This window comes from Ostrinia nubilalis, chromosome 19 (assembly GCF_963855985.1).
Source record: "Ostrinia nubilalis chromosome 19, ilOstNubi1.1, whole genome shotgun sequence".
Taxonomy (NCBI): Eukaryota; Metazoa; Arthropoda; class Insecta; order Lepidoptera; family Crambidae; genus Ostrinia; species Ostrinia nubilalis.
This window is the reverse complement of record NC_087106.1, coordinates 13,093,115-13,120,453: the sequence shown is the minus strand read 5'-3', so window position 1 is coordinate 13,120,453 and position 27,339 is coordinate 13,093,115. Positions and strand designations below refer to the sequence as shown.

General features: G+C 40.4%; 1 protein-coding gene across 1 annotated transcript; it reads right to left on the bottom strand.

Moving 5' to 3' along the window:
• Window positions 1-316: 316 nt before the first annotated feature.
• On the bottom strand, window positions 317-21,747 carry LOC135080979 (yemanuclein). Its single transcript, XM_063975704.1, has 13 exons — window positions 21,516-21,747; window positions 18,293-18,394; window positions 17,703-17,810; window positions 17,098-17,235; window positions 15,044-15,175; window positions 14,730-14,948; window positions 13,316-13,403; window positions 8,772-8,883; window positions 6,528-6,674; window positions 3,428-3,576; window positions 2,827-2,953; window positions 2,237-2,317; window positions 317-542 (listed from the first exon to the last, which is right to left on the bottom strand). The coding sequence occupies exons 1-13, from the start codon at window positions 21,672-21,674 to the stop codon at window positions 317-319; spliced, it is 1,788 nt and encodes a 595-aa protein (XP_063831774.1). The 5' UTR covers window positions 21,675-21,747.
• Between the last annotated feature and the right edge of the window lie 5,592 nt (window positions 21,748-27,339).

Below are 27,339 nucleotides of genomic sequence, written 5' to 3'. Positions count from 1 at the left end.
ACTCACTCGGCCTGGCGTAGGAGCGTGGGCATGCGCACGAATCCGTTGGGGAACAGCGGCAGCGCCCGCTTGGCCAGCAACGTAGCGGCCGCTTCGTGTGAGCCTAGTGTGAGAATGGGAGCCTAGCGTGGGCTTGGGAGCCTAGTGTGGGCGTGGGACTCACTCGGCCTGTCGCAGGAGCGTGGGCATGCGCACGAATCCGTTGGGGAACAGCGGCAGCGCCCGCTTGGCCAGCAACGTAGCGGCCGCTTCGTGTGAGCCTAGTGTAGACATGAGGGGTGAGCGTGGGAGCCTAGCGTGGGCGTGGGCGTGGGACTCACTCGGCCTGTCGTAGCAGCGTGGGCATGCGCACGAATCCGTTGGGAAACAGCGGCAGCGCCCGCTTGGCCAGCAACGTAGCGGCCGCTTCGTGTGAGCCGGCCAGCCGCTTCAGCCGGACTAACAGCGCGCGCGACCGCGGGCACCACGGAAACCTGCGCTTGGGCAGACGCTTTTCTACGACGGGCGCGCCCTCGACCGCTGAAGCCACTTGGAGTTTCTTCCTGGAATTACGAGAGACACAAATTAAGTAGTTTACATCACTAGGTACGATCCAGCGCCTGGGCAGACACTTTTGTATTAGGCCTCAGCCTCGAGTTTAGCGGGCAGCGGGGCGGGAGCGGCGGCGGCGCGGGAGCGGCAGGATCTTATGCGTAAAATCAAATAGACCGGTTCTCGAAAACAACGGCGCGGCAGCGGGCAACGAGCGGGCAGCGCACTCCTTCTTTTGCCCACAATAAATCGAGCGTTAGGAATAAATTTTAATCGAAATAAAATTGTCGCCGTTGTTCAGACATTTCGTTTGCGAATAAAAACAAATATCTCGACAACACAACCCCGAACACAACACTTCGCCGCTAAAGCCCCGCGCGAGCTGCCCGCTTGTTTCGAGAACGGGTCTGCGTTGCCCGCCCCGCTCCCGCGCCGCCGCCGCTCCCGCCCCGCTGCCCGCTAAACTCGAGGCTGAGGCCTTAAGGTAGCGGTTCGCACCGCGACCGAGACACGAGACCGAGACGGGAGACCGCGACCGTTATTTGACTATGGCAGAGACCTGTGTCTCTGTCTCGCTTGCGAACTGTCGCTTATCGTTTCAGCCAAATGACGTCCACTGCTGGACAAAGGCCTCCCCCAAGGTTTTCCACAATGAACGGTCCTGCGCTGCCCGCATCCAGGCTCTTCCCGCGACCTTTACCAGATCGTCGGTCCACCTAGTAGGAGGCCTGCCCACGCTACGTTTTCCAGCCCGTGGTCGCCACTCGAGAACTTTCCTGCCCCAACGGCCATCGTCTCTACGAGCTATGTGCCCCGCCCACTGCCACTTGATTTTAGCAATTCTGCGAGCTATGTCGGTTACTTTGGTTCTCCTACGGATCTCCTCATTTCTGATTCGATCACGCAGGGAAACTCCGAGCATAGCCCGCTCCATCGCCCTTTGGGTGACCTTGAGCCTTCTTATGAGGCCCATAGTAAGCGACCACGTTTCGGATCCATATGTCAACACTGGCAACACACACTGCTCGAAGACTTTCGTCTTGAGACACTGCGGTATTTCGGACATGAGTATATGGCGAAGCTTCCCGAACGCTGCCCATCCGAGTTGGATTCGACGATTGACCTTCGCTTATACATTGTCTAAAGTCAAGTAACGGTCGCGGTCTCCCGTCTCGGTCTCCTGTCTCTGTCGCGATACGAACCGCCACCTTTAGAGGGGGTAGTTTCTCTTTCTGCTGACGTCATGGATAGCCACAAAAGGGTAGTAGACATAAATAATCAAGAAATTGAGCTTGGGCAGACGCTTTTCTACGATAGGAGCGCCCTCGACTGCTGATGGTACTTGGGAGTTTCTTCCTGGAAATACAATAGACACAAATGGTAGAGGCTGTAGCACATTAATTTATCAACCCGGAAAGGCATCGTAACTGTATCAACTCAAGGCGGTCAATATTCTTTGTATGAATCTCCATACTTCAACGCATACTTATCCGCAACATAACGTAAACGCCTCGCGAAAGGTGATGACAGCTCGCAAAAGGCGATACGGTGTTGATCCATTTCCGAGTTGATATGTCTGTCTTTGCTATGACTGCAAAGCGTTCGTCGTTTGCTAACTTTTAGCTTTGAAATCATAATTGTGATAACACTACCTATTTACATGAAAAAAAAAAAACCGTTAAAATCATGAAACAAAAAAACTTACTTCTCTTCCTGGACCCGTGCACATTCGGCGTTGTAATTTGAAATCATGTCTGGTTTGCGTTCTTCTATTAACAATTTTAACCTGAAAAATTTTAATACAACATGTTTAGTGCCCAACAGAGTCCATTCCATAACACTGATTGATTTATTTTGTAAGGGTTCGACGCAGACCGCGCCATTCGCACAATGGTCACACTCAGATAAAAGTTAAAGTCAAAAAGTTACATTTTTGAAACCATAGTTTAACTTGTATTTTCAAGCAAGAGCTGAAAATCAGTGTTCTGCTCATTTTTAGAGCAGTGTCTACACTGAGCTCTCTGCTTTTTTGCATCGTTGCGGCACACTTATACCTTAGCGCAGGATTTTCTTTTTTACTCTTTGTCATGTACTTTCCTGCAACTCCTGTGTTTATTATTCTTACTTTTTGCTTCTTGTGTGTCAATGTGTTTTGCAAATAAACCGTATATCTATCTAGATTGAAAATTTCGAACAACTTTTATTTGAGTCTCACTCTCTTTACTCATTTATGTTTTCGAAACGAAGTATTTGTAGCTTAAAAACGTATGTTTATTCTATGTTTTTTTGGGCTACCTTTGCAGTGTCTCCACAATCTTGGCTTCCCTCTCGGCGGCGGTGAGGCGGCTGAAGTCTTCATCATCGTCATCGTCAGCCTTACGCTTGCTGGCGGCTGACTGGGCGGCAGCGGGCGCTGGCGGTGCTGTATAATAGAAGACTCTTTTTAATATTATCAACCTTAAATTTTTGGGAGTAAGCAGATTAGTGAACCACAAAGAATATGCTGTTACTTAATGCTCATATTCTTTCAATATTCATGAGTAGTAAACATAAAAACAATACCCTTCTTCTGGCGCAGTCGGGTAGAGCTTTCGATTCAAATCCTACAAAAAGTCCGCCTTATGTACAGTGTACACTGCTCTATGTGCATATAAGTTTGAAATTAATAAATAAAACACAACACAGAAACTTTCATAAGGCCCAGTTTCCACAAAAGCAGATATCCTGGTTTCCTGAATAAAAAAAATTGATTGGTTATTCTAAACACTTCTATGATCCACCTTGGTGGAAACCGGGCCTAAAGCATAATCCAGAACAAGTCCCAACAAAGGTTCATCACTATCACAATCATTATCATCACTTGATGATGGTGATGATCACTTGATCATCAACTCACGCGGTTCAGTCGTGACGTGGTTCTCCGGCCGCGACTTGACTCGCTGGTGGAGTTTAGATCGAGTGGAGCCCAGACACCGCGCCGCGCGCGTCCAAGCCGCTTTGGTAGACGCGGGATCGACTCCGTTCTTGGACAACACGCGTTCTAACCTGAAAAGAACATTTTGGATATTAGTTTGAGAGTACGTACGAGATTATGTGGATATTTTGAAGATACAATAGCAAATGCAATCTCATAATTATTCATTTCTAGTCAGTTAAAAATGTTAGCAAACCATAGATAAATCTATAGTGGACGGCATATTTCTTAGAAAAAAATCCGCGCAAGAACATGTTCATATAATTTTTTGAAGTGTTGTCTGTAGGTCTATACTGGAAAAACACAACAACAAGAAACTGTTCTGTTCATAAAATCTTAGAAAAAGGTAGGTTTTAACTAGAAAGTAGTAGCAGGCCTGTTCATCTCCGCGAGTTTACATCGAAAACAAAACACGCACGATGGCCCACCTACAGGATACTATTCGACAAGGCCTCACATACGAGCGAACTCACGCACGCGTATTCTTGTGTATGATGGAAGAAAATAAAGAAAATGGTGTACTAAATACTGTGCAGTATTTAACTGCCTAAATAATAATACGAAAACACAGAATGTACTTTTTCAAGTTGCCTCAAGTCACTGAGAGTTAATCATGTATTTCCTCCGCCATTTTCCGCAGTTTGGCACCTCGCGTCACATCATTTTACCGAAGTCAGCCCTATTAGCTTCGGCGTAGTGCCGATCACTGACGTTTGTCACCAAAATGGTGCTTGACTCTTGAGACAGGCTAAATTACATCATATTGTTAATGATATTGAGCATACAGTTTTTTAAATAACTTCGCGAAGTAAAACTTCTGTACGTAGTACTTCTTATTATTCTGTGGTAGTAGGTCTAACATAATCAATAAATGTGCGTCTATTTCGATGATCTAGATTCCAGACAAGCGGCGACAAAAAGTCTAGGCATTTGTAACGCGCACATAAAACAAGTTACATATGTAAATACCTAGAATTGATTTAAGCCCAAAGACATATCACTTAATATATTACTGTCTACTTATGCCTTTAATATCAAGTAATGAGCAAGTTTGATCCAATATTACAAAACAATCACCTTGGACGCATAGACATCTTGTGGATATTCATATTAGAAACACACCAATGTACAAAAATTGTCTTTTTCACAACAAAACAGTTTAGTTACAAAACACCGCAGTTGTAATACAAATAGGTATCCGAATTTATGCAATAGGATGAAGCCGGCTTCAATACAAATCCAATTAAAGATACCAAAAACTATTAGTAACGTATAACTTCACTCTGTACCAATTTTAGAAAACAATTAAGACGAAAAATGCTTTAAAGGCAGATTATAAACATTGCCGCACCGTCCCAAGTGCAAAACAGACTGCAGACACAGTAAGATAACGAAAAAGAGGCGCGGACGCCGAGTCGAAAACCGGTTGGTGTCGCCCGGTCAACTAAGAATGTACCGGCTACAGACAATTGATTTTGTTGCAAAATCGCTCCTATTACATACTACATAAGAGCTCTGTTTAGCTTGCTGTATTGTCGTCTGAATTTACACGACGCGACAGTATATAGCAATACATAATGCATTGCAAGCCGAATACAACACAGCCGAATACGCATCAGTCTGGAGTTTGCAATGTATTATTTATTTATGCAATAAACTGGAGCACTCTCAATATGTACTTGATTTATTTCTGGGCTATTTTTAACAAAGTCAAAGGAGGGGACTGATAGGAGCGAGTTGTGATTTGGTTCAATTTTAAACTACAATAGCCGTTTAACCTTGAATTGAACGGACTGTGTGACCGTAGGAATGTTTTCTTTTAGACAATCTATAGGTTTGCAGAGAACAGTAAAACGGGTAAATATTAAATTTAATCAGATTAAACAATACTTGTGATGGTGAGCATGGGTGAACGCATATAATAAAAATAATATACGCGTTTTTCCTTGAAATCCCCTGGTTATTTTTTTTATTTGTTCTTGATGTCGATATCTATCTTTACTCTAATCATAGCAGTCCCAGAACCATAGAATGTGCTGAAAACTTTTATTCTTCAAGGAATCGTCTGAAATTGTCTTTAAAAGTCTGATTCTACAAATCAGACTTTTTCAGTACTTATCAATACTTAATAACATTATCCAATATTATTTAAAAGATCCTAATGTAACGTGTGGAATAGCAATGGTCTCCTATTACGCTATACGAGGCGTACGACGTCAATGTTCGAAAGAGACTACAACAGTACATTTCTATTGCAAGCATTGTGACGTGGCCTATGGCATTTAAAGGAGACCACACACTCAAGAATTTGAATATGAATTGAGTAGGCTGAGTGTGAGTTTACATCAAAAAAATATACAGGGTGTTAGGTAAATGGGTATATGAGCCGACACTAGCCCATGTTAACATGGTCATATAAATGGTATGGTGAAGTCAGAAATTTGATATCATCATTTTAATTATTTTAATTTTCAAACAAAATAAATTTTATAAAATCCGATTTGTATGAAAATTAAAATAATTAAAAAGCAGATATCAATTTTCTGACTTCACCATGCCATTTATATGACCATGTTAACATGGGCTAGTGTCGGCTCATATACCCATTTACCTAACACCCTGTATGAAAATTTTAGTTCTTAAAAGTTTCCGCTAGGGGCTCTGTACAATCCGTCACACATTTAATGTTATTTCTTTACGCGCTCACTAGTGACGTTTGATGTGAACTCACACTAAGCTCTCAGTATACAACAAGAATGCATGGTAAATTCAGTGAACTGCTCCTGAATCGAATGTACCTACTACTGCTATTTCTATTTATTTATATTAACCGGCAGACAGTGGTGACTGAGTTTGTTGCGGCGCTTCTTCTCAGCACTTGCCAAATGTTGGTCTCGAAGCGCTGGTAGGGTAAAAAGATTATGAGACATGTAGAGGCTCCTTAAGAGCAAAATGACGATTTGTAAGAACTATTTATTAGTCTAAACAAATAAAGAAATTTTGACTTTGACTTTGAACTTACCTGATGAGATACTGATCAGTCTTGGCGTCCAGTTCCTTGGCGGCGAGGTTGGGCGTCTCTACGAAATTCCGGTTCACCACCGCCTCCAGGTCTTCCAACACTTGGACCACTGATGGGGGGAGTTTCACTTCCACTTTCTCGGCATCCCTGTGAAGAAGTTATAAAGGTGAGAATGTATAAATATTTTGTTGGATACAAGTTTCATTTTAGCGATTCTGCGGGCTATGTCAGTCACTCTGGTTCTCCTACGGATCTCCTCATTTCTGATTCGATCACGCAGGGAAACTCCGAGCATAGCACGCTCCATCGCTCTTTGGGTGACCTTGAGCCTTCTTACGAGCTGGAAGACGTAGCGTGGGCAGGCCTCCCACTAGGTGGACCGACGATCTGGTGAAGGTCGCGGGAAGTACCTGGATGCAAGCGGCGCAGGACCGGTCTTTGTGGAAATCCTTGGGGGAGGCCTTTGTCCAGCAGTGGACGCCTTTCGGCTGAAACGACGACGACGACAAGTTTCATATTGATGTTTCTTTCATTACTAGATTGTCCAATAGAAAGATGATTAGATACATTATCCGTCAGGCGTAGTCTGTACATCTAGTGAGTCGCAGGAGGCAAAATTCTTGACCGGAATTAGTCGATGTCAGAAATCAGTTACCTGGAGCTGTCTGAAGTGGCCGCGTTTTCAGAGCTGTATCTGACGTACTGGTGGAATAAGGAGATCACAGTATCGAGTCAGTTGGTGTCAGACATATCTGGACCTGTCCGAAGTGCTGACGTTCATCTGGATTCTGACTGAAGCATATGATTTAGAGACCATAATCTCGTCGAATCAGTCGGTGTCAAATACCAAGGGGAGGGTCACCTAGAGCTGTCTGAAGTTGCTGCGTTTTCAGAGCTGTGTCTGACACACTGGCGGAAGACCGCAGTACCGAATCAGTCGATATCAGACATCGTTACCTGGACCTGTACGAGATGCCGACATTCATCTGGATTCTGACTGAGGCATATTATGACCTCCTAGGTCACGATCTCGAATCAGTCGTTACCTGGAGCTGTCTGAAGTGGCCGCGTTCTCGGAGGAAGGAGCGGGCTTCGACGTGAGCGAGTTCGACCGATGTACGTGAGTCTGTGTCTGACACACCAGCGGAAGACCGCAGTATCGAATCAGACGGTGTCAGGCATCACAGGGTGGTTACCTGGAGCAGAAGTGGCCGCGTTTTCAGACGCGCCGCAGTGTCGACTTAATTGGTGTAAGACCGCAGTATCAAATCAATGAGGGTTTTCGCGAATGAAAGATCCGCTAGATGGCGGGACGTGGATGTGGGGTCTGACTGCTGCGTGATTGGTGGATTTTGACATATCTGGCAATGTCATGTCATAAATAACCAATCATGCAGCATTTGGACTTCGCGTCTACGTATTGCCATCTGGCGGATTTTTCATTCGCGAAAACCCTCATTGGTGAACTGTAATCTTTGTTCAGTCGGTGTCAGACATCATGGGGGGTTACCTGGAGCTGTCTGAAGTGGCCGCGTTCTCGGAGGAGGGCGCGGGCTTGGACGTGAGCGAGTCCGACTGATGTACGCGAGTCTGTGTCTGACACACCAGCGAAAGATCGCAGTATCGAATAATACGGTGTCAGACATCACGGGGTTGTTACCTGGGCCTGTCCGAAGTGGCCGCGTTTTCAGACCTGTGCCTGATATAGGCACATGTATGAAAACGCGCCGCAGTGTCGACTCAATTGGTGTAAGACAGCAGTATCCAATCAATTGGTGTAAGACCGCAGTATCGAATCAGTTGGTGTCAGACATCGTTACCTGGAGCTGTCCGACGTGGCCGCAATTTCCAAGCTGTGTCTGATACACTGGCGTGAGACGTAAGAGACTGCAATCTTTGTTCAGTCGGTGTCAGACATCATGGGGGGTTATTATTATTATTGTTGGCCCTTGTCTTTAGAGTTCACTGCTTAGTCCCGTTGAGTCTATAAATTTCCAGATTCTTTGGAGCGTGATATCTGCTATCTCATCCGGGTGCATGATGTGTCGCCCGAGATGGATACTTCTTTTGCTCATAAGCGGGCCGCATGAGCAAAGAACATGCATGGCCGTTTCTTCTTCTGTATGGCAGAATCTGCACAGTTTCCTCGGTCATGAGCTGTCTGAAGTGGCCGCGTTCATCTGGATTTTGACAATGGGTCACATGAGGCTACAATCGGTCGATGTCAGACATCAATGCCGTTACCTGGAGCTGTCTGAAGTGGCCGCGTTCTCGGAGGAAGGCGCGGGCTTCGACGTAAGCGAGTCCGACTGCGACGTACGCGAGTCCGCGCTCTCGCCGTCTCCGTGAGCGTTGTCTGGGCAAAACAGGTTTTATGTCAGTTGGATAGAGCATAAAATGAAATACATACACAACTTAACCTTCGGAAGGCAACAGGGGTGACCAGTCACCCCACTAGTTCAAAAATGTCTTCATACGTTTAGTTGCAGTTGTTGTGTCTTTCTGTCGTTTGGTCTATTCTCTAATTGGAGGGAGAGCTATCAGTCGCATGCGTCAACATATCGCGTTAGGTTCATGTTTTTGATATTTTGACACTGTTGGGGTGACTCATCACCCCTGTTGCCTTTTACGTATACTTTTTACCCCGGGACAAACTTGACCTTCATTGGTTGGGTTTTTGTGGCGGTCAAGCTGTAGATCCTGGCTACACAGGAGTTGCAGTGGTGGGAACGAGAGGTGGGAATAGTCCCGTTTTACGTATACTTTATTTTTTCGTGTAGCTAAAGTAAATGGTTGGTTTTGGAGTAAAAATGGCTTTGTTTTCGGATGATCAAATCGAAAAATACTTTTGAAAGAAAGAAAGAAAGAAAAGTATTTATTCGATGCTAGTACAAAATAAAATAACAAATAGATATAACAAAACCAAACAGTAAAGTACATGCACCAAAATGGCATCTGCTCAGTATAAGCCGTGACGGCAGAGAGAACGTCACGACCACTGGTATTCTGCGGATGCCAGTTGAGCAAAAGGGCGCAGCCCGCCCAAGAACAATCGGTTTACAAATAAGTGATTTTAAAAATTAATACAGCTTTGACAGGTAATTGAATTAAACAGCTTATGCGAAATTTTGATTATTAAATAGTAGCTTAGTTAGACAAATATTATGTAACAAAGAGTAGGTACAGCCATGAACAAAATAACTTAAGTAAAGAAATTATGTAGTTCCTTCGAATATTTCTTTTAAAATTATGACATGATGGAGAATCCATTGAGTTTTTAATTGAAAGGTAGGTACTATTTTTATAAATAAATTCCACATTATTATGTATGCTTTTGCAAGTTCAAAAGATACTTTTTATAATTTAATTTAAAAGAATTCAATGTATTACAACTTTTGAAAGGCGGTGGTATGTTATTCCAGCATTTCGTGGCAGAGTAACGGAAACTACCACGAAATGCTGCGGTACTGTGACTAGGACATCCAAGGCGTGAGGCAAGCCTAACACTCCTATGGGAAAATAAAAGCTTTTCATATAGATATGGTGGACTTTTAGTACGCACAACCCCAAATAGTAAACACGCGTAATGGAATGCACGTCTTGATTTCATATTAAGAAGGTTTCCTTGATTGAGGAAAGGCGAGATATGGGCTCTACGCGGGATGTTGAAACAGAATCGGGCGCAGGAATTCTGCACCCGCTGAATGACCTTTTTAGTGTAACCATAGATACATTCGCCTATGACGGTATCGGCGTAGTTAAGCTTGGACAAAACTAAAGATTCACAGAGTTTAATTCTCACGTCAACATCCAAGTAATTTCGTACATGGTATAGTACTTTGAGCCTATAATAGCAGTTCCTAACCGTCTCCAAAACATGACTGTGAAACTTAAGTCTATTGTCCATAAGGACGCCAAGGTTACGAGCTTCAGTTACCTGTTGGATAACCTCATTATTGATTGTGATATTAGGGTTGAAGTTGTTAATACTATTTATTTGGACGTTGGAACCGAGTACAAGAAATTTAGATTTTAATGGGTTCAAAACTAAACAATTTTTATTAGCCCATGCATTAATCCTAAAAAGGTCTTCATTGATTTTACCAACCGCGGCGAGAGTTTCATGGGGCTTAAAAGACAAATAAATTTGCAAATCGTCTGCGTAAATATGATAATTACAATTTATGATTTTACTAGTCAAGTCAGCACTATACAAAATAAAAAGAATTGGACCTAATATGGAACCCTGCGGAACACCTCGCCTCAATAAGGCAGATTGTGAAAGAGATGATATTCCACTTTCATCACTGACCTCCACGCGCTGTGATCTTCCATTAAGGTAACTATAGAACCACCTCAGAGCACCACAATCAAAACCGTAGTAGGACATTTTAGATAACAGAAGGTTATGGTTTATTGTATCAAATGCACGAGAGAAGTCAAGAAGAGCCAGAACAGACCCACATCCCACATCTTGTCCTGCCAGAATATCATCAATCACATCTAAAAGAGCAGTGGCCGTGCTGCGACCAGTTCGAAATCCAGATTGCTTTTGTGGTAAAATATTATTAGCAGTAAGAAACTCAGATAACTGTAGAAAAATGACTTTTTCTATAATTTTCGACAAGAAAGGTAGAATACTGATGGGTCTGAGGTCGTTTAGCTCGTTAGGATTGCCTTTTTTGGGGATTGGTTTAACAAGAGCCTCCTTCCATACATCAGGGAAGATGCCAGACTGGATTGAACTATTGACAATTGCCGTTATTACTTTCAGTGTTCGTGGTAAAGTTAACATAATCATGTCACGAGAGATTCCGTCTGCACCTATGGCATTGGACGTAAAATTCATAATGATTTTCAAAATGGAATCTTCATCAACAGTTTTGAGACCAAATGTTGATGAATTGAAACGGTTGTATTCATAATACGTGAGGTCTGAAATAGTGACACTATTGCTTCCGGGAAGGTTAAGAAAATGATTATTAATCTGATCTGGGTTATTGATATGAGGGGGAACTGGATTATGCTTACTTTTAAAATCTTGCTGATGTCAATTCCTATGATAAATGCTGCTCAGATGATAATAAGATTTCTAAAATTGAAGACAATAATCTCAGTTCAGTCAGAGGAGGAATACTTTATTTCCAATAGCGAAAATTGTTACGACGATGACGTTCTACTAGCACAATTCAAACAAAATGTGCTACTATGTAAGAACAGACATGTTTGGTCTTCTTGGTTTCATCACCTTGGAGTCAAACACCTCGACGAAATATAGTAACTCTTACGAGAGATGCGAGAATTATAGAGCAATTACACATGGCATTCTAAATATGAACTAGGGACCTCCTGAGGGTGCACCTTCAGCAAAGTTATAGAAGCAGGCAAGGTGAGTGCTGTGTCAAAGAAAACTGAACAAAAAAGTTATGACATCTCGTATAAAATGTCAACTACCCTCATGCCCTGAAAATCGAAAAGATATTTGCTTTAACTGTGCTTTTTGTTAAAAATTAATTTATTAAAAATATATAAACTGTTAAATGAAAGCATTTTTAGTTTTATAATGAAACAAAGTAATAGATCTAATCATTAATAAGTTTGATTTTTCATTACAAAGCTATTTTATTTCAAATTATATTTGGGGGGGACTGGTCACCCCTGTTGCCTTTTACGTATACAAAAAAAGTGTTGCCTGCCGAAGGTTAAGGGCAGGGATGTTATGGATATCCGTATAATCGTAACCGAAACTTTCAGATATCCGAAATAACAAAATATCCGAAACCGTAACCGATTCACAAGTTTCGGATGTAGGCAGTTTAAATTGTTTTTTGTATAGAATTATATGTAAAGTTTTTATCCGATGTAAAGTATGCAGCCATGAATGAACCGTGTTGGACAACTATTGCAAATTACATTCTTAAGAACAGACATCCGTAACCGTAACTAAAACTTTCAGATATCCGAAATAAAAAAATATCCGAAACCGTAACCGAAACCGGTATAATATTATTCCTATATCCGTAACCGTATCCATAACCGAAACTACATATCCATAACATCCCTGCTTAAGGGCCTCCGCTAAAACTCACCCGTCTACGCCGACAAATAGTATGAACAGCGCAGTGTGGCGCACGCGCGTGCGACGGGTTTCCACACGCGCTGCATTGAGGGCTATCGTTTTTATACTTAACAGTTGGCACCCCTGGCGGTTGACAGGACCTTACTCTACAGTGGCGCCATCTTGATGAGTGCAAATACGATAGTCCTCCTACCACTTTCGCGCTTACCAGTTGGTGCCACTGTCTTCGCTACTAGCAAGTGACAGGACCTTACTCTACAGTGGCGCTAACTGGTGAGCGCTAAAACGATAGCCCTCTTTGCGTACATTCAATAACGGGCGCATAGAGTGGGTGCCTATTGAATGCGCGCAAAAGCACGCTCGCACCCGTCCCATTACAATGCGCTGCTCATACTATTTTTCGATATAGACACGCATGCGGGTGCCTGCGCAAGTTTTAGCGGAGGTCATTTTTAGCATTGTACCGTATTTGGTACCTTAATAATTTCATGCATTGAAATAAAATATTGAATAAAAAAAATAGACAATTATTACTCTACGAAAGTGACATCAAACATCTAAGATCAAGAATCTAATCCTGCCCCCCTAGACAAAACGCATTTTTTTATCGAATCGAAAATCGAATCCGTCAAAACTCCACTCTCTTAAGTGTCTGGCAGCATTCAACGTATTTTATCAAATGTTAGTTAGATATAAATTTCATTCATACCATCAGACGTCTGTTTCCCAGAGTTGGCTGCGGAGGAGTCTGTTCTTCGGACTTTCTTGGCTTTCTTCTTATCAATATTTTTGTTTTTCTGCAACAAAACACATAAGTGATCTATTTGTAATATTTAACAGTAAATTACCAACAACTACTCTACTAGTGTTGCTTTGGTCTATTTATTGATATCATTGGACTGTAAAGTATCAAGTTACAAGCTCAATTACATCACATAATATACTTGCTGCTTACACGTATTATTTGAAATACAAATAATAATGTCAAGTAATGGACTTAATAATTATCAGAGTACTTTTACATGTTCCAGTATTTTATTTTTTACATTTAACCCTGCCAATGCTTGAAGCCAGTGCTGAGAAGCGGCGCAAGTAATTCAGTCAGTATTATCAGCCTCTTTCCCAAAATTTTACAAGAATATGTTAGTGACACACTTGGCCTCGATGATCTATTCATGTCTTTTTTACATACTTCATAGAAGTATATAGATAGTGCCATCCACGAAGACGCCGCCAGTTTTTTGTCTCGGTCGCGCGGGGTGCGGGGAGTTTGATCCGAGCAATCCAAGCGTTATTATTGTAGTGTGCGTGTGCACTCAGGGATAATTAACATTAATTAACTCAAACATTAGCGGAAGCACGCATACATAAACTATAAACAATTAGGACGAATGGTGGGGCGCGTCTTCGTGGATGGCACTATCTATATTTGCAGAAAATGACTAGTGAATTTATTTCTACCTTCTTCCGATGCTCCGTATTGTGCGAGCTGACCTCACGTTCGCGACGGGTTTGTCCTTCACGTCTTGGCTCGACTCCAAAAAGCTCTCGGAAGAGTCCTGATCATTACTTGGCACTTGGCCTCAATTAGCTAAGGAACTTGGCAACAAATAGATCACTTCACGTCTTGGCTTGACTCCGAAAAGCTCTCGGAAGAGTCCTACTCATTACTTGGCCTCGATCAGCTAAGGAACTTGGCTTTATTTAGATCATCATACCTTCTTCCGATGCTCCGTATTGTGCGAGCTGACCTCACGTTCGCGACGGGTTTGTCCTTCACGTTTGAAGAATTCTCGGAAGAGTCCTGTTCATTACTTGGCACTTGGCCTCAATCAGCTAAGGAACTTGGCCGTAATTAGATCATCATACCAGAGTAAATAAATACAAATGAGTAGGTCATCTTCATAGAAACGCACCGAGCGCGGTTTGTATGTGAGCGCGCCAATACGTATGCGGCGCGCACGCACACACTGACAAAATTTAGCGTGGATTAGCGGGGAGTTGCGCCGAATTTTGTCAGTGTGTGCGTGCGCGCCGCATATGTATTGGCGCGCTCACATACAAACTGCGCTCGGGCGTTTCTATGAAGATGACCTACTCATTTGTATTTACTCTGATCATACCTTCTTCCGATGCTCTGTATTGTGCGAGCTGACCTCTCCATTCGCGACGGGCTTGTCCTTGACATCCTGACTCGACTCCGAAGAGCTCGGAAGAGTCCTGCTCATTACTTGGCACTTGGCCTCAATTAGCCAAGTAACTTGGCCGCAACTAGACCATCGTACCTTCTTCCGATGCTCTGTGTTATGCGAGCTGACCTCTCCATTCGCGACGGGCTTGTCCTTCACGTGTGAAGAATTCTCGGAAGAGTCCTGTTCATTACTTGGCACTTGGCTTCAATCAGCCAAGTAACTTGGCCGCAACTAGACCATCGTACCTTCTTCCGATGCTCTGTGTTATGCGAGCTGACCTCTCCATTCGCGACGGGCTTGTCCTTCACGTCTTGGCTCGACTCCGAAGAGCTCTCGGAAGAGTCCTGCTCACTGCTGCTTGATGATATCATTCGTCTCTGTAGGCGAAAGAATATAAAATTAATGTAAATTAAGGAATTCGCTGGATGCAGGCCGCTACCAACTGGCCAATTTGGAAACTTGACTTTCATTGGTTGGGTTTTTATGGTGGTCAAGCTACACATGAGTTGCAGCAGTGGGAACCAGAGGTGGGAATAGTCCTATGGCCAATTTGAAAGGATCATAGGGGGAGGCATATGACCAGCAGAGGATATTCTGTGGCTGAAATGATGATGATGAAATTATTATTCGTGAGTAGGTAATAGAATTCAATCAACTATCGATATTTATGAGCAGCTTCTGCCTCATAATAAAATTATCAGTTCTTCCCATTCCCATTATTTAAAGTTCTGTTCAATCTCGAAAGTCTGTTTCGAAATCATTGTTGTAAATGTTGTAATGTCTTTCATGAAAGTATACAAATATTTAAAAAAATTGTCCGTCTTTTTATCACATAACATGAGACAGAAATCCATACAGGCAAAGTCATGGGCAAAAGCTAGTTCGGACTAATTTATACAGTAAACAGACTTGCAAAAACCACAATTACATGTCCCAATATAACTTAAACCAGCAGTGTGATTAACTCTACTTACGCTAGGTACAAATGAATATTTCATGATGCTGTTAACATACTTTAATGGATTTTATAACTTGTCCGACAGCCTGTTAATCAGGGTTCGAAAATATCCGATATTTATGATATATATCCGATATATATCGGATATATATCATAAATATCCGATATTTATGATATTTATCAGATATGTATCTGATATATATCATAAGGATATTTTCGAACCCTAGGTTCGAAAATATCCGATATATATCCGATATTTATGATATATATCCGATATATATCGGATATATATCATAATATCAGATATATATCCGATATATATCGGATATATATCATAAGGATATTTTCGAACCCTGCTGTTAATATGGAGGTTTTTTCAGTGTTCACATGGTACACAACCTATTAAACTGGGAACCATTATTTGGATTATAAAGGGTAAAAAAGCCTGTAATAAAAATATGATTTGACTAGCGGCCGCCCGCGACTTCGTACGCGTGGATCCTGTTTTACCCCCTTTTCCCGAATTTTCTTTGCTATAAACCTCACGGAGCCCGAGACCTTTCCAACGAATGCAAAACCGTGGAAATCGGTTCGTGCGTTCTGGAGTTATAGCGTCAGGGAGGAAAACCCGACTTATTTTTATATAGTAGATTGTTAATACAGAATGATTGGCAGAGTAGAATAAGACAACTCCAATCTTCCCATGGATATCTTACAAGGCGACTACCTCAGACCTTCCCAACCCGTCTGGCCAGCGGTGAAAGTGTAGGCCAAATTCTCCATCAGCTCTGGTAAATTAGAGGGTTACAGTGGAAACTATTTGGCATGTAGGCCTATGATGTGCGCCGCGATAACTTTATCGAAGCGTTTATAGATTTTGCAACATAAGCCCACACATTTATTGTCTTCTAAAATGGACACTAACCCCCTTACTAATAAAACTTACACGCTCGTTGAACAGTGTTTTACAGTGAAGTTTAGTATGGAAATGTCATTTTAAAACAGTGTTCAACAACTGTGTAACTTTTTATTAGTAAGGAGGTAAGATTTTATCATGGCGCGCATCGTATGAATGGCATTGGAAACTAAATGGACGTACAAAAGATCCCAATGGGTCGACGTACACTATGCTTATGCGTGGCCCTGCCGGACTAGGATGCGTGCTGTGATAAAATCTTACCGATGATTTTAGACGACAAATATATGGGCTTATCACGTAAAATCGATAAAATGGCGTGATATACGCTTATCGCGGCGCGCATCCTAGGCCTACTGCACAAGATAAGATAAATGACCTGATGAAGAATGCCATTGGATACTAAATGGCCTAAATACCCATACCTTATTCCTCCTGTTCCCAGGCTCTCCGTCCGAATGATTGGCCACTTGGTTCTCAACAGTCTTGAACTCCAGCGAGCCGCAGTTGATGTAGAAACCCCCGTATAGCGTGTCGCATTCTGGAGGGATCATCTCATCGTACTGGAAAATAAGTTAGAATGTTAAAAATTATTTATGTAAGATTCTTTTGGACTATTTTGAATACTTTTTACAAGTGAATTGGAATTTTAATTATTTAAATCAAATTCAATAAATGAAAGGTGTGAACTTATTTGCTTTTCCAATAAGGGCTGATTTATCAATCATCGAATAACTTTTATCTCAAGAATGATTGGCACATTGACAGTTAATATGGGAAATATGTGAAAATGACAATTTTATTCTTCAGATAAAAGCTAACTAACGATTCATATTTCAGTCCTTGACAATAATAATTTTATGAGCTGGATAAGCATTTGTTCCAATTTATCTACATGTCCTTTTCTACGGTTTTCCTTTATAGCGATTCGTCTTGTTTTCAAATTTCGACTATGAACCGGATGAAAATAATTCCGAATAAATGCTTCCAGGAATGTTACAGATATTGTAAGTAATTAAAAGGTGCTCACCCCATGCGTATTGTCGATAAACGAGTCATTCTCGTCGTAACCCGCTCCGATGTCGGCAAAGTCGTCGTGTTTGGAACGGCCGGTTCGGCCATACGTGCTTTTCCCGCCCTAAAAGCACAGGATAATATTAATAGTATTTAATTGATATTAAGATTACTCAATAAAGGCTTCCATTTCTTTAGCTTCAGCCTAGGTGAAGACCACCAACTTTTAGTTGGCCGATAGTCGGGCCAGATTTTAATTTGTATAAAGAATCAGCCGATACCAAATCGGTGTAATGTGCGCACTTTCATACATCTCCATACTGATCAACAGCCCGACCCAACTATCGGCCAACTAAAAATCGGTGGTCTGCGCCTAGTCTAAAGACGTCTAGTCACTAAAATTTACAAAACAATGCACATCATAATAAGTGGTTAATGATTGTCCAAATTTTTAGCATAATATGACACATAGCTTACTCATTGCTAGTTTCATATTATTACTGAATGTAAATTTTAATTACGGTAATGTAAATGTTTGGTTTATGGATCACTACTGAATTTAAATGTAGACCTGAATATTAAAAATAAATACAATATTGTACTTACATATTTCTGTTCAAACTTCCTAGCGACTCTTGCCACATCATCATCGTTGTCGGAGAACGGGTCCAGTCCTGGGGTTTTGCCATTTTCAACCTTTTTCTTTCTCTGAAAAGATCAAAAGTCCTATATTTAGTAAGTAATTTAATTGTATGCAATGAAATTGCAATATTTGTATGGAATTTATGATAAATAATATGAGTACGTAGAGACCATACATATGTTCAAAAAATAAAACTGCTAGTAAATAATTATTGAGAATCAAAATCTTTTTGATCGGGTTAGTAGTAGTTTCGCATGAAATCATATTTTGGGATGATAGATGATAGTGTGATTCAACAATCAAACTATAATATGTATTTGATAACAGGATAGTAGAGACTAGCAGATTAAAAAAAGTGAATTACACAAGATATTATTAATTAATTCATTTCACAACATGTGATCATCATTTCTCTAAGTATAATCAAAGCCTGTACAACGCCATATTTATTTATGTGGGCACATGCTTCTTATTTCATCACGAATTAATTTATTTCCCAACTATTAGTCATCATCATCATCATCAACAGCCCTTTACAGTCCACTGCAGGACTATGAGCCTCCTCCACTATAGTGGAGGGTTTGGTGAGGGTGGAGGGACTACACATCAAACAGAGAATGGGCAGCAGCGCTCAATCAATCTTTTAAACTGGAATCTCCAACCCGCCTGCCAAGCGTGGGGATTATGGCAAAACTACTTCAACAATTAGTATGGAAATATAGATAAAATAAGAAAATAATTTGAGTGTGGTTATGCACTTTAGAAATAAGTCATATTTATGTATTTCAATTTCATTGTTTCCAATAAGTTGCTTATCAATAATACGCAGACACAAAAAACCCTGTGGAAATTGAATAAGTGGAAAGATTCAACTTTGATAAAAATTATGTCAATCAAATTATGTAAAGGAAAATATAGTTATGTTATTATATGCATCAAGTAGGTACGTTAGGAAAATACAGTAAAATAAATTGTGAATTCCTTACCTAATTTGATAGTAAACTAGTAAACACACAGACAGACGCAGTAAAGAAATCATATTACGGGTGTATCCCTGTACAAACATTTTCCCGTAGTTTCATCCACTAAAGACTTCTACCAACGTCTAAAGTTTCATTCAAATTCTTCCAAAATAAATGAGTTGAGTGATCTTTTCTTTATCTTCACATTCAATACAATTGCTTTGTAGGTATCTAAGCGCATCTGTATTTCTGTTAAAATCTCAGAGGGAGAGTATCAATTTTAGGAAGGTAGGTAAAAAGAATCAGATTTTAGCAATGTTAGGAAGGAAGGTAGGTATTCAGAATGTTTAAAACAAAATCAATCTGCACCCTAATGTACACTATTGAATTTGAAACCTACATTAAAAATATCGTGCATCCTTTAATAATATCAGTATTCCGATCGATCAGTAGTGCACATTTACGCACGCCTGTCGCTAATCGTATTATCACAAGATGATCCTCCGTTACCACCAAATTCATTCATAATCGAACTCTATCGCACTCACAATAAGATTCAATACGCGCCGACAAACGAATTTGATCAAATTACTACAAATATTAATATAATCACATTAAAATAAACCTTATTGCATTAAAATAGGGTTTATTACTGTTTGGACGGAACGCGCCGCAGCGATTATGTGAGCGGAAGCTCGATTACTCCATGATCACGTGACATTAAAACCGCGAACTTTTTTTTCTTTCGCTCTTACCGCTTATCTTCATAGGCGCGAAAGAGATAACAGATATGAGAATGAATCACTCAATTCACTAATCTTGAATTCCAATGCTGAAAACTAAAATTATGATTGGGTCATTGACCTTAACCTTACAAATGCGATGAACTCATTAGATGCCTAACAACATTGAGACTTTTTCAACTTAAAATTTTTATTTTTTGTTATGTCTGTTTTAATAGTAGGTACCACCTATAACATAATTGTTTCCTAATTCGAACTTATCGAATCGATGTTATTTACTATTAACTCCACAAAAGTTGTTGAACAATCATCCATCACTTTCATAAATCATAATATTACACAAGAAACAATACGCATCCCAAAATAACCCTACGCAAAAATAAAGTCAGTCCTCACACCGAGCGAAAAAATAAAAACAAACGTAGGTAGCAGATAACACCTACGCAATAATCATAATGCAAAAGAACCCACACTTCGATAAAATCGCAGACCGCATCACGAAATCGAGAGACAACGTCACTTTATATACCTATCCACTAACACCTTGCCATCACTCACTCACACAAACGATAGTACATAACACAAAAGTATATAACACCCATCTAACTTTACTTCCAAATCGATAAAAGCTACGAAGTTGAAAAGGTCGCTAAACCGAAGCTGTCAGATGCATTTTGCGAGCGAAAGCCACTTGGCAACATCGGGAACGAGTTTGCAAACAAACATAACCAAAACAATACACAAAACGGTCAATATTCAGTCCCCTGAAATCACAAAAATCCCCATAATCCTTTTCGCGGGTTAGAGCAGTACCGCAATACATAGCACCTATACACGTACGCACGACACTCTCTGTATACAGTAAACATATACATGTTATATACCTACACAACCCTAATGACATACAGATGTTAATACTTTCATCTAAAATGAATTAAACCCAACTTCTAAAAAGTAACCTAAAAGTAAACATCTCTCCTTGCCGGAAACAACACTCGAATTCGCAGGTTAACCTAGGTCATTGAATCTACTTTCGCATACATTTTGATATTGCAGGCTATGATATGTCGTAAGCAATGTTGCAACGTGTAATTTTTATGATAATACACTAAGGAAATAGCCCTTGATAGAGCAAAAACAATAAAAACCTACTGATGCTGTGAACCAAAACATTGGAGTCTCCGAAAGATGTCCTAGGCTGACAACGTTTTCCTATCATTGTTGCAAACATGGCGACCGCTATCTGGGCTTCTCGTACAGCTCGTGGACGCAAATTCATGTCACAAACCTAATACAAAGCTGTGTAACGTAAGCAAAAAATATCCTAAAACGATCTCAACAGGGCCCTAACGAAACCACCTTTCCTCACCAAACCGTCAAGGATATCGGGTCTGGATTTTTTTAACTAATTCCCTAAAGTACAAAGAGCTGGAAAACCAGTATGGTTGCGTAAATTGCTATGATTTTCTGTTATAACTTACCTCTTCTGCAATGACTAGTTCCTTGTAATTCAGCTCCGGATATTTACTTTCGTTGCTTTCAACCAAATTTATAGTTAATCTCACTGTTTTATTCACATTCTTCTTTGCACTTTTTGGAGCACCCACTGTTATAAGAGTAGCACGTTTAGGGTCCGACATTTTCCACCAAATTCAAGTATAAAATGATTTTTTTCAAAGCATGACACGACCTGCATTTTCAAACTGTGTAGCACATTGCCACCATGTTGGAATTTATTGTTTGGGTTGTGAGCGCCACGGATGGAATGCGAACTACAATGAAGTTGTAATAAAATTGTCATAGATGGCAGTAATTTTCTTCATAAAATCCCTAGAGATGACGCCACTTATCACGATTTTTATCGTAAATAAGACAGGATATTATTATAACGATGTATTTAGTGTTGAGGAAAATTAAAAAATACACTACTGAATTAAGTTCAATTAATTCTACGGCTTCTAATTTGAAAAAATATATTTTTCACTTGGCACATAATTTAGGACTTTAACCACATGCTTTTATCTTGCTATTCCAGTACGTGCTTTGAGTAAAATCCACTAGATGGCTCAAAATACCTATTACTCTACTTTTCGAACTGTTTTATCGACATAGGTTCCTCTGAAGACGGTCAAATATAACATTCATGAATAAGTTGGGAATCGAAAATAATTTAGATTTTATTTCTCTGAGAAATAAAAAAATCTCTCAATTAATTCTTGTATTATTCACGTAACGATGTGCTTTTATTAAGGTTTACGGAGTCAGTCATGAGTGACATCTATTGTAAAATTGCAAAACTAATGCACCTACAAGGTACTTAGGTAATAGGTACTCTTCTGCTTCTATGTCTATGTCTGCACTGGAACGTCACTTACAAAAAACAATTGCAATGACAGGGCCATGTTTCGGGAGTTCGGGACTTTGTACCTACTTACCTATTATTATTTAAGATCTAAATGTAAGATGATGCAATAAACGTTTATGAATATGTTATCCTACACACATAAAATTGCTTCTTAAGTAGGTCCAATAGGTAGTACCTACATTGCACAGTATTTAGCTTGATGTGCTGTTGTCTGGCACAGAATTAAGTTAAGTAATAGTCATAAAAAAAAAATTTTTTTTTTTACACTTTATTGGAGTCAATAAACCATGGTAAGCCTAGATCGTTTGGTTTGAAAATGAGTCGTGCGCTTAGATTGGTAAGTAATTAATAGGCTAATAGGCAGGACCTACAGGGTTTAATTCCCGGATGAGAACAAACAATAACTCAAAACTCCGTGATGTGAGAGAAAGAAAGAAAGAAAGAAAAACTTTATTTGACACAAAAAGGAAAAAATAAAAAACAGAACAAAGGGACTTAAAACTATACACGCATATTTTTGTGCCAAAAAGGCGCCCGCTCAGCATTAATCGAGCCACGCGTGCATGCACGCACAAAAGCATGCATGAGAGCAACACAACTGTATAAAGAGGTAGTAAGTTGTCTAGTTATTTATAACAAACATATGTACCTAAACTTGATGCCACAGCTTGATCCGGTTGCAAGATAAAGTTGCGGACTTAAAGCTTACCCACCATAATGAGACCTGGTATTTAATGTGTTTGCCGTTAAAATTAATAAGATTTCTGCAAACTCTGTAAAGCTTAAATTAAATACCTATGCCTGAAACAAATGAAAAAGCATTATCTGGAAATAAAATCGTCCATTACTCAGGTTATCAAAAAAACGCGTTCATTACATAACCAATTCGAGCCTAACGAAGTAAAGTTATTATAAAAATGAACCAATCAGCAAAAAGCGGTGGCTTTAAGGAGGTTATTTTCGGAAAGCGCTGATGGCCTGGACATTATGGGACCGAGATTGCTATTAAGATATGGGACATTAGTCTGGCTGGGGCCCGTTGGGGCCTTTGGGGGCCACTTGCCTGGAGAGTTGGCGGGAGAGTCAGTTAGGTAGACCTGTATTCCGGCAAAAGGAAAAAAAAGTATGCAAAAAATAGTCCATCATTTATCTTTCTTTATCATTTCAGGCATAGATGTCCACAGCTGATCATAGGCCTCCCTCAATGATATCCAGATTGGCCGGTTGGCAGCGGCCTGCATCCAGCGCCTTCCTGCAACCTTTGCTAAAACCCTCTGCCTTGTGGGTGGATGTCACACGCTGCGCTTACCGTTACGTGATTTCCATTCCAGAACCTTACTGCCCCATCTAACTTTATATTCATGTAACTTCACTATCTGTATGTTCTGATGAAAAAAGTGTTCTTTTCTCTTTCTTTGTTCTTTTTTTTTCAGATTGTTTTTGTATGTTGAGTCGACAGCAAATCCCTCTTACCCCTGTGGTCTAGTGGTACCTAAAATAAAGATACTTTGGGATACAGACGTGTAAAATCACTCGTAGGTACTTATTTATTTTGTTCCCACCATCCTGAACCTTACTTGATTGAAGTTTTTTTTATAAAGACACTCATTTCTACTACGTAAACTGTAGGTACTTTTACTAAGTTAAGACGCGTCGCGATATTTGCCTTGGTTTTCAACCGTTAAAAATCTCCCCTCTTTTTCTCCCCATTTTAAACGTTTCCCCAATACCTCATCCAAACGGGCCGTCAAGTAGATATTATTTTCTGGAATCCGAAGATGTACGAGCCCAGTTCCGGAGTATTATTCATTAAGGAAAATGAAATTTGACCTCTCGAGAGCATTTAATAAGGCCCAGTCTGGGATCATGGCCCACTTTGTAGTAGGTACATACCACAGAATAATAATGTACTACGTGTAGTACAGCGTTTAATTAGGCCCAGTGTGTGGAATAAAAGGGTTCGTGTATGTTCTTAAGTAACTAAACGTGCCAGTAAAGACTGCACCGGTTAGGGCCACCTAAAACAGGAAATCTTTGATACCTACTGCTACATAAAATATGTAGGTACCTACAATAAGGCAGGTTAATATCACGGAATCTATACTAATATTATAAACGCGAAAGCAACTCTGTCTGTCTGTCTTCCTTTCATGCCTAAACCACTGAACCGATTTTGATGAAATTTGGCACAGAGATAGTTTGAGTCCCGGGAAAATATAGTTTTTATCCTGGTTTTTGAAACAGGGACGCGCGCGATAATGTTTTTCTGTGACAGACAAAGTTCCACGCGGGCGAAGCCGCGGGCGGAAAGCTAGTATCTATAATGCTCAGTACACAACGTGTCTTCGATTGCAAAATAAAATAATTTTGACTATAGTCAAATGGTGTCGGTACTCGGTATTAGACAGGGATTTTTCTATTAGCTTAGCTGGAGGGGTTAACGGGATTATTAGCACTTCCTCATCTCATTTCATTATTAAAATGATGTAAATCTGAAATGATTTTTTCACTTTCTCGGACACCAAAGGGAATCGAACCGCATCCCTCGGGGTTGAGACTTGTTTACTAGTTAACCACTGGTTATTCGAGGCGTTTAATTTATCAATCACGATAGAACCTCCATCGGATTAGCACAATCACCCGAAATCCTCCGGACCCGTGTCCCCGAGACAATTGACTGATAGCCTATTAACATCTAATTAATACTTAATTAAAGAGATTAAAACCTTTGCAAGGACTTTCCGCCCGATTGGGGTCCGGCTATTCATAAGCCGATCCCAAGTTTGGCGAGTGCTATCTTGATTGGGGTGAAGGTATATCTTGGTTTATTGATTAGGGATTAATTAATCTAGGTATGTGATTTTCTGAAGCGAGTCATAATCCATACAAAAATTATAAATGCGAAAGTAAATAATTAATCTGTCTGTTTAATTACCTTTACACGCTGAAACGATTGAACAGATTTAGATGAAATTGATAGGTATAGAGATAGTTTAAGTTTTTATTTTGTTTTTAAAAGGATGATGATATTAAAGTCTTTGATATTAAAGCGACAGGCATAGCTTAGGTAAGTGGTACTTATATTAATGTGTTAAGTGACTTCACTTTATTATTAAACTATGTCATCTGTCCTTACCCCACGTTGTCATTTGAGATAATCCTTGTCAAATAATTTAAATCTCCTCGAAAAAAAAGAATCAAGTTCCTCCGATGATAAATTCCACGACCTTTATTCACACAAGCCTTCATCTCAAATTCAATGGCGGCTCCAATAAAACGTTAAATAACCACGTACTGAGGTATATTTAAATGAATTTCAGTAAGAATGAAATACACTGCGATTACAATATTTATGAGGGCTGCCCTTAGCAGGGGCGGGCGTGACTGAAATTTTACCCTTTCTTCTGCTACCCGAGCTTCTTCGCAATTATTAAAGAGTGACATTGGTTTGGAGGTGGCATACAGGCACTATTCTTCCGAAGAAGCATTTTACAGAGCTTAAAAAAGCTTCTTTATCAACTGAAAAATACTGCTGGTTTTAAGGGCCTCTCTCTAGCATTTCCTTAACGCCCTGCGCTGTCCGCATCCAAGCGCTATACGCAACATTTATCAGGTCGTCGGTCCACCAACTGAAGCCTGCCTTTAATACGGCCATCCTTCTTTTGAGCTACGTGTTACGTGAGTTTGGCTTGTTTGGCTAAAGAATCCACAAATAACTATATTTTAGTAATCGTGTGTATGGCAGAAGATTTTACCTTTAAATTAAGCAGCGCGTATTTCGGTCCGTTATAGAAAAAAAACACAGATTGTCACATCACAGGAATAAGTTTCTACTGGTGAAAGATTTTTTTAAATTGCTGGTCAAGTAGTTATTTCAGTAGGAAACTTAATTTTTTTATTTGTCACTACGAATGAATATAAATTAAAATTTGGTAATGTCAGCTACCAAACTAAAGACTTAAATAAGTTGGTAGAACTCCTATACCACATCCAATATTTCCAAGATGGAAGAAACACCGTTGGGTTATTTGCATTGGATATTTTCCAGTTCAATCTAGCGGGGGTAGGTGCGCCGATAACTTCTCCATCCAATGTACTACTTTATTTTATTTTCCATGCAAATATGTATCACAATTGTTCCAGGGAATTCAGGTGGGGTTGCGCTGGTATTGGAGGGAGAATCTAGCTTTTTATGGGAAATATTTATGGGGTTTCGTACAAGGTTAAGTATTACGAAACCTTATTGATGCGTTTCGGTCAGTCATAAAAAACTGATAAAACTCATTTATTTTTGCAAATAGGCTTTTAAAAAGCACTTTTACACGTCCCAGTATTAACGCTACCACTGCTTCGGGACAATAAATGGGCCAGTGCTGAGAAGAAGCAGCGCAAGAAACTCAGTCACTATTATCAGCCAGTTTGTTATAGGACTTGATAAAGTTGTATTTTGGTCTTCCAAAAAAGACGTAAATTTTGCTACTAGGATAATTAAAATCCCACCTTGTAGTCAGGAGCTTCAAGTCTTCAACATGAAAGGAACCCAATAAACCCAACCAGTAGGCCTAAGAAGCGCGCCGCGATAAGCGGTTATCATGCCATTTTATCGATTTTCCCCATACATTTTGACGTCGATAAAAGTTATCACGGCGCGCATCTTATGCCTACAGGTAGCTTAATTTTTGAAGCCACGATAGCCGAACGGTGAAGGGGTCGGACTGGCCGACTCGAGATCCGAGGAAAGCGGGTTCGAATTCCACCGGCGCCGCTCGACTATTGTGGTGAGCCCACTCGTAACACAAGCATTATTTAGCTTACCACGAAGTGCTAATCTTTTCTAAAAAAAAACCCAGGGAAAAGTTTATTTGACCCAGCCCACTCTTACTAAAAAGTACCCATTTTTTCATCCAAAAACATAGCTTAAAATATCTTCCAAGGCTCAC

Excerpts from the sequence above, each read along its gene's own strand:
- LOC135080979 (XM_063975704.1), bottom strand. The coding sequence starts at position 21,674 with ATGTCGGACCCTAAACGTGCTACTCTTATAACAGTGGGTGCTCCAAAA. Across the intron at positions 17,236-17,702 it reads TTATCGACAATACGCATGGG|TACGATGAGATGATCCCTCC; the intron begins GTGAGCACCTTT and ends CTTATTTTCCAG. Across the intron at positions 543-2,236 it reads GCACGGGTCCAGGAAGAGAA|GAAGAAACTCCAAGTGGCTT; the intron begins GTAAGTTTTTTT and ends TCGTAATTCCAG.